Source organism: Aspergillus clavatus, genomic scaffold (genome assembly GCF_000002715.2).
Source record: "Aspergillus clavatus NRRL 1 1099423829806 genomic scaffold, whole genome shotgun sequence".
NCBI classification, from domain to species: Eukaryota; Fungi; Ascomycota; class Eurotiomycetes; order Eurotiales; family Aspergillaceae; genus Aspergillus; species Aspergillus clavatus.
Genome location: NW_001517093.1, coordinates 2,298,465 through 2,305,288, shown reverse-complemented (window position 1 = coordinate 2,305,288; position 6,824 = coordinate 2,298,465). Strand labels below are relative to the sequence as shown.

General features: G+C 48.8%; 3 protein-coding genes across 3 annotated transcripts, besides 4 other annotated features; 2 read left to right on the top strand and 1 right to left on the bottom strand.

Annotated features, from left to right (window-relative positions):
* Nucleotides 1-1,506: 1,506 nt before the first annotated feature.
* Nucleotides 1,507-2,502, top strand: ACLA_087140 (uncharacterized protein; the record flags this gene model as incomplete). The annotated part of the gene is made up of 1 exon (XM_001268436.1): nucleotides 1,507-2,502. The coding sequence occupies one exon, from the start codon at nucleotides 1,507-1,509 to the stop codon at nucleotides 2,500-2,502; it is 996 nt and encodes a 331-aa protein (XP_001268437.1).
* Nucleotides 2,411-2,441: a microsatellite.
* Nucleotides 2,503-3,236: 734 nt separating the features above from the next.
* Nucleotides 3,237-3,293: a microsatellite.
* A 406-nt stretch (nucleotides 3,294-3,699) lies between these two features.
* ACLA_087130 (DUF3140 domain-containing protein) lies at nucleotides 3,700-4,203 on the bottom strand (the record flags this gene model as incomplete). Its single annotated transcript, XM_001268435.1, has 3 exons — nucleotides 3,700-3,919; nucleotides 3,987-4,103; nucleotides 4,175-4,203. 3 exons carry the CDS (start codon nucleotides 4,201-4,203, stop codon nucleotides 3,700-3,702), a joined length of 366 nt encoding a protein of 121 aa, XP_001268436.1.
* A 646-nt stretch (nucleotides 4,204-4,849) lies between these two features.
* Nucleotides 4,850-4,873: a microsatellite.
* Nucleotides 4,874-5,399: 526 nt separating this feature from the next.
* Nucleotides 5,400-5,419: a microsatellite.
* A 77-nt stretch (nucleotides 5,420-5,496) lies between these two features.
* On the top strand, nucleotides 5,497-6,518 carry ACLA_087120 (sulfotransferase family protein; the record flags this gene model as incomplete). Its single annotated transcript, XM_001268434.1, has 2 exons — nucleotides 5,497-6,186; nucleotides 6,267-6,518. 2 exons carry the CDS (start codon nucleotides 5,497-5,499, stop codon nucleotides 6,516-6,518), a joined length of 942 nt encoding a protein of 313 aa, XP_001268435.1.
* Nucleotides 6,519-6,824: the final 306 nt, after the last annotated feature.

Genomic DNA, 6,824 nt, shown 5'->3' with positions numbered 1-6,824 from the left:
CTTAAATTTAGTAGTTATTTATAGGAAAGAGTAGTAGGTATTTACTAAGATAAATATAGATCTAATAAAATAAGAGTATTTAATTTCTTACTATCTATAACTTTAGATATATTATTAGATAAAATTACTAAGAGTAAGATAATATTACTAAAGATAAAAAAAATAGGCTAGGCTAATATCTCTTTACTTATCTAAGGTAAGATCTTCTATTTATACCTAGCTACTAGCTATCTATCTAAAAGATAAGTTATAGATATTATAGAGATTTCTTAGGTCAACCTTAGTAACCCAGGGTTAACCTTAATAATCATTGATCTACTCATGATATTTATTTACTGATATCATAATATTCCTTCTTATCCTAATTATTAGCTTCTATAGTAGACTCTTAACTTATAATAAAGGCTTAGTATATTATATAATTATAGGTTAAGTATCTCTTAGACTTAGGTAGAGATTAGATTTAGATATTAGTCTTCTTTATAGATAGTAAGAATAATTTCTTTTATTCCTAGTTTTATAAGTACTTTCTAAGACCTATACCTAGGTTATTATAAAGCTTCTAAATTTCTTATAAAAACTATAATTCTTATTATAGATACTTCTTTATAGGGGTTGCCCTTATTAACTTTAGATCTACTAAAATAAAGAAGTCTTATAAACCTAGCTTATTCTTAGAGTCTTTCTTTTTATAGGCTATCTCTTTTCTTACTATTTAACTTTATATAGTTATAAAAGAGAATTTACTAGATAGTTTTAGTCTAATTAATCTCTTTTATAATACTATTTTCCTAATAGACTAGTTTTAAAGGTTAAGTAATAAAATATAAGGATCTATAATCTATAAGAATTAGAAACTAGTATAAAAGAAGAATAATTATAAATAGATTTAAATATAGATATTCTTATTTAAAGAGATTATTACTAAACTCTAAAGTTTAGTAGTTATAGGCAGGATTTATATCTTTATAGGTTATATAACTATTTATATAATCTCTTATAAGGAGCCTTCTTATCATCAGGTTCCTCTGCAAAGGTAGCTTTAATATAATACATAATAGACCTTCGCAATCCTTACATACCTAAGGCATCAGAAGTCTCTCTTAGACAAAGAACAACATCCAGCCAGTGTCAGAAATCAATTTCAAACATATGTCCAGCATGATATTTTCCTGAAGCATCAACAATGATTATTTGACTTTGTAGCAGGACAGATGGATGATGTCACACTGGGGTTGTTAGATATACATCACGTGATAGGAACAGCTTCCAACACGTGATTTATCTTGATCTGGGCCAGCGCGGTCACCTTGGAGCTTCACATACATCCAAGCACCATTTCACTCCAATCGTTCATTCAGACAGGCGCAACTGAAAGTCTTCTTCGATCGATGACCACGCATCGATAATCCGTGTTTTAGCCCCTCCCGCTAGACTTCCATTTCAACATACACCAGCTCTTCCTCCTCCCTTGACCTTCGACTGAGCATCGGTACAGTAAACACAATGAACGTCCAATTTCGACATTCCCTATCCACCATTGAAGACAGACTCAATGCTCTTATTACAAGTCTTACTACGTCGCCTACCGCTTCTGGAGCTCCTGCAGCAGCTCTGGCACTGCTAGATGCGAACGACTCGCTCACATCGGCCATTGACACACTTCGCCAGCATCAGGAGAACTATGACCGGATTTTGCGACTTCGCGCAGAGGCAGAGAGTTTGGAGGAAAAGGTCAAGGGCGTTGTGAGAGAAGTCGTGGAGTACGAGAAGGAAATACGAGCAGTCTGCGGTGACGATGACATGAGTGACTCGGATGTGGACGATGACGGTGCATACGCGATCGACGATGCCGACCGGATGGAAACCAGGCCAGGCGGGTTGCGCAGAACAAAGGAGATCGACTACAAATTGCTCTTGGATTTTGCGCGACGGATCAGCAAATACAACCACCAAGCGGCGGCGGATGCAGCAGCTTATGCGGTCCAAGAGGCGCAAGCGCGAGGCAAACGACTACCAGCGGGTGATCAAGATGTCGCAATGACGGGCGTTAATGGCGGTCCTGTTACGGAGGAAGGCGCAGAGCCGGTCTCGTCTGTCACCAAAGAAGCGACATCCTGGCTGGATGAATCGGCGAAGATGACTCGCCAGGCCTACATGGTCCCCTACCCGATGGAGGATCGAATTCGGATGGGCGTGATGGGCCAGATTCAGCTGGCTGCCGCCGAAGGTCGACCGGGCTTCGACTCCGACAAAGAAGTGGAACGGCTGATACGCGAGGCGGAGGGCCTGGGGGCTGCGGAGCCAACTGCGCCGGCACAAGCGCCTGTCGGCGAGGAGACTCGCCATGCGAATGAAGCAGCCAAAGCTGCAGCTCATGCGGGTGCGGCAAGCAGCGGAGCGACCGCGGCACCTGTACCTGCACCTGCACCTGCACCTGCGCCCAAGCCCAAAACCACCCTAGACCTCGACCTTTACGATCCTGAGGATGATGAAATGTGATCAGACGCTTGACATACGGGTTGAGTCACCGTTTGTCCAAGTTTGCAATTCATGCCGCTCCCAGCGATGGGGGCCGTCCTATCCAAGAATATAATCATTACATCAGATACAGTGTCGTATGAACGAAAAGAAACAGAATGCCGCCAGACGCTTCATCACACAATCCCGAACTACCTGTCTACTCCTTATGGACCGAGGACTTGGCGGTCCACACCCTGGAACGCTTGCCGTAGAAATAGAACGGAATAGCGAACAGACACCAGAGGGTGATCAGGGCCATGTTCAACATGATGGGGGCGACGAAACCACTCTTTTCCACCCACGCGGTGATGAACTCGCTGAACCCATAACCCCACAAGTTCTTGTTGACAGTGATTGCCACGAGGAGAGATCCCGCCACAGGCTTATAGCTGTCGACAGCGTATGTGCTGGTGATGGCGGGGATAGCAGCGACCTGGATGCCGGCTGCGGTGTATGCGATGAAGACAATGATCTGGAGGACGTTAGCCGTCAGCTCAACTCGCAGGCGCTTTGGCCCACTCTCATATTAGTGACTGCAGGTTGATCAGAGCTAGTTCATGGCCGGAAGAAAGCAGACTTGCCTCTTCGTCCTGGTTCATGTCCATTTTGGGCCGCTCCTTTCGCCTGGTCGACGGATAGCAAGGGGACTCTGTTCAAACGCAAGATAGATACTCTGGCACCCTGATCGACACTGCACCTTCTAGGGCTAGTTGATCCTTTTCACCCTGAGAATGAAGACGATCCTTTTTAACCCTGAGAATGAAAGACGAGTTCTCTTGTGCTTACTGCTTAGGGTTATTCCCAGGCTGGCTTTACACTCTCCCAGATTTCTACCCCTTGTTGGCATCTCCACTGTCCCAGGTCTTCCTCTGTAGCAGTAGGCTGGTAGGCTGTAGGTTTGGACGATAACATGCACAAGGGTGGCGATGTAGCGGGACACTTCATCAACTCGGTGAAGTCTATATCTGAACGAGTCTACCCAGATATCCGATGATTCAGATATAGTTATTCCGTTTACCAGTGTATGCCCAGTAGACAATGCAGCGTTCCGGAACCACGCCGTGGGATTTCACACAAGCAAGAAACTATGTATGGAATACTGGAGTCCCCCTCCACCTCGAGACGTCTTGATCTAAACCAGCGCTCTAATTAACCCATTCACCCGAGGAATAGCCCCTACTCTTCCTCTTCCTCCTCCTCCTTCAACGGATCATGTCCCCAATTCTTCAACGACTTGTAACTCTTACTCCCCGTATCCCGCTTAACATGCCCCTCGCGCGCCAGATGCCGCTTACAGTACGAGACGACCTTGCGCATGTGCGCGATATCATCGTCCGAGTATCCCCCGGGGTCCTTGGAGGGGTTCTGTTCGAGGATTTCGACGATGCGGCGACCGCTGTGGAGGTCAGGGGCCAGACCTGACATGGAGAGAGAGAGGAAAAGGAGGAAAAGGAGGGGTCTACCTTTCGTGGCCGACTGTTTCGTCGGAATCGCGCTTCCAGCCTGCGGATTGGGATTGTTCTTCCTTGAGCCAGTCGCGGAGTTCATTGGGGGTCATGTTGACCAGGTCGGTGAATTCGCTGGGAGGGGGTGGTTTGTGTGGTTAGATGGATGGGATGGGATGGGGTGGTAGGGAGGACGGAGGACGTACTTGATGACGGTGGATTTGTCTTTGACCATTTTTGATTTGAGAGTATGATGGTGTATATCAATGCAAGTATTGATTGATTGTATTTGTATAGCGTAGATAAATGAACGATGCTTCTCGACGAGGTTGAATCCATCGTTGCGGTTGACGTCATGGGTAGTTCACCGTGCGATTCGCAGTGATGAGAGCTCAAATCAATGGGTTCCTTCATTGGGATTCAATTAGATGACAATGGTCTATATTCCTAGAAGGGGATGGTGATCTCACATCTTCATCGGCATTGTCCTCGTCGCTGAGAGGGAACGCATTGACAGGATGACTGCCTGCGTATCCGTGTCTGAGCCCCAGCCAGCAGAGTGTGATAGTTGGCTGAGTCTGTAAGAACGGGACTCAATAATGGCAAAGGACAGAAGCTAACGAGGTCATGCAGTAGGAAGTAGATGGCAACAGGTGCCACCATTCATCTGGTTCTGCCAGGTTGCAGCCATAGCCCACCATGAACCCATGTCTCTAGAAACACGAGGTGGGAGGGTGTTTTTTCATCGTTTCTCTGACATGCTCTCGTGCTCTCATGCTCACCGAGTCAATAGAGAGGAAGAACATGTCGCTTGTTGAAGTGATTCTGATGCCAAGCGTCAGACAGACAAGTCGTTCTCAGCTCAACATTGTCAGTTGCTGTCATGAGGGTCATGAGGGTCATGAAGCTGTCACCTTTGACGCAGCAGCTTCAACCCCACAATGATTCTGATCATCAAGTAGGGTTTCAGTCGCATCGACAGGGCGAGGAGGTTATGGTATGATCGACTAGGTTCAAAGAGAGTAATCTAAATGCGTCTAAGCTTATATCAAGGATGCAGACGGCGAAAGTGAATCCACGCCTCGTGTGCATTGACTCATGTCTCGGGGTCGGCCGTATTCCGTAGAATACATGCATAGGAAAGTAGCTAGGATAATTAGAGACAGCTCGAATGGCCCGATCTGTCCACTGCTGCATCTCATCCAACAATGTGGCTGAATGAGCGTCCAACGACCGGTCCGATCAGATGCAGCCTCTCCAGAGTTAGCCCTGAATGCGCACACACTAACACACCTCGTATTCGCTGACACTGCTTGCATATTCCACCCCAACTGTCCAACTCCCCCATATTGCTGACCGCAGATTCAACGGCGTTGCCGAGATGAGAGAGCTAGGATAGGAATGAATGCCATAAATATCACACGACCGTAGCACACACACACACACACACATCAATCCCCGCGTCCACAATTCCATCCCCAACCATCCCCGAGAACAACCCACCCGCACAAAGTTACACCCGTCCAAGATGCAATCGACCGGGGAACTGCTCAAAGACTCGGTCTACGGTCTCGCGAAACCGCCCGTCCGCACGCGCACCAAACCCATGCAGGTGCTCTGCGTCGGCCTACCGCGGTCCGCAACCGAAAGTCTCAGCGTGGCGCTGCGCAAACTCGGCCACACGCCCTACCACGGGTGGGATATCGTGTTCGAGGAGCACGGCGGCTACATCGAGGGGTGGGCGAAGCTCGTGCGGCGGAAATACAACGGCGCGGCGGACGGGGAGTCGAACGTGACGCGCGCGGACTTTGACGCGCTGCTGGGCCACTGCGACGTGGTCGTGGATACGGCGGCGTCGTTCTTCACGGCGGAGCTGGTGGCGGCGTATCCGGAGGCGAAGGTGATTCTGAACACGCGACGCGACCTGGAGGCGTGGCAGCGCAGCTGTGTCAAGACGCTGCTGGTGGAGGTCGAGGATAGTTGGTTCCTGTGGGTGTTTCGCTTCTTCAGCTCGGATCTCTTCTGGCTGTGGGAGTTATATGTCACGCATGGGTATCCGGGTCTGTTCCGCAGCCCGTGGCCGAGCTCGGTGCGCGCCGGCGTGACGAAGAATGGGAAATGGGTGTATCGCGAGCACTGTGCGATGGTGAGGGGATTGGTGCCCCAGGAGCGGCTGTTGGAATGGAGCGTGGAGGATGGATGGGGGCCGCTGTGTGAAGTGAGTTTTCCCTATTGGGAATTGGGGATATACTGAGGCCCGGGGGCGGATTCGTGCTAATGACGCCCGGTTGTCTGCAGTTTCTACAGAAGGATGTACCGTCCGAGCCATTCCCCAGGACCAACGACCCAACCGCGTTTGCCAACAATGTCGACAAGGTGCTGAAGCCGCGCTACATGCGGGCATTCCGCAACTTTGTCTTGGTCACGAGCTCGACGGCGGTGCTGGCGACAGCCCTGGTGCTGGGATACAGAGAACGAGGCATGCCATGGCGAGCGTTTGCGTCTATTCGAGAAACACTACTGGCTGGATGGACCGGACTCGCGCGATGATTGCTACGACGGTCGACGCTTGTTGTTATTCGGAGTTCTGCAGTCCAAGTTCTGACGCTCGTTCCAGGAGGAAGATCAAAGTGAGGGAATTGAACTGTAACTTTTCACCGTGTACGCTTATAATTGGTAGTTGTGGACAAACCCACAGTGGGGATGATCCTATTATTATTTGGTTTTGAGCAGGTTTCATCTTGATTGGAAACGGCCAGATTCGTCATGGGGTTTCGCTGCCGAATCAGCGCAGTTCAACCTGAAGCTATTCCCAGTCCCCTGGCTGCACAGTCAGGACACAGTCCGGATACAGTC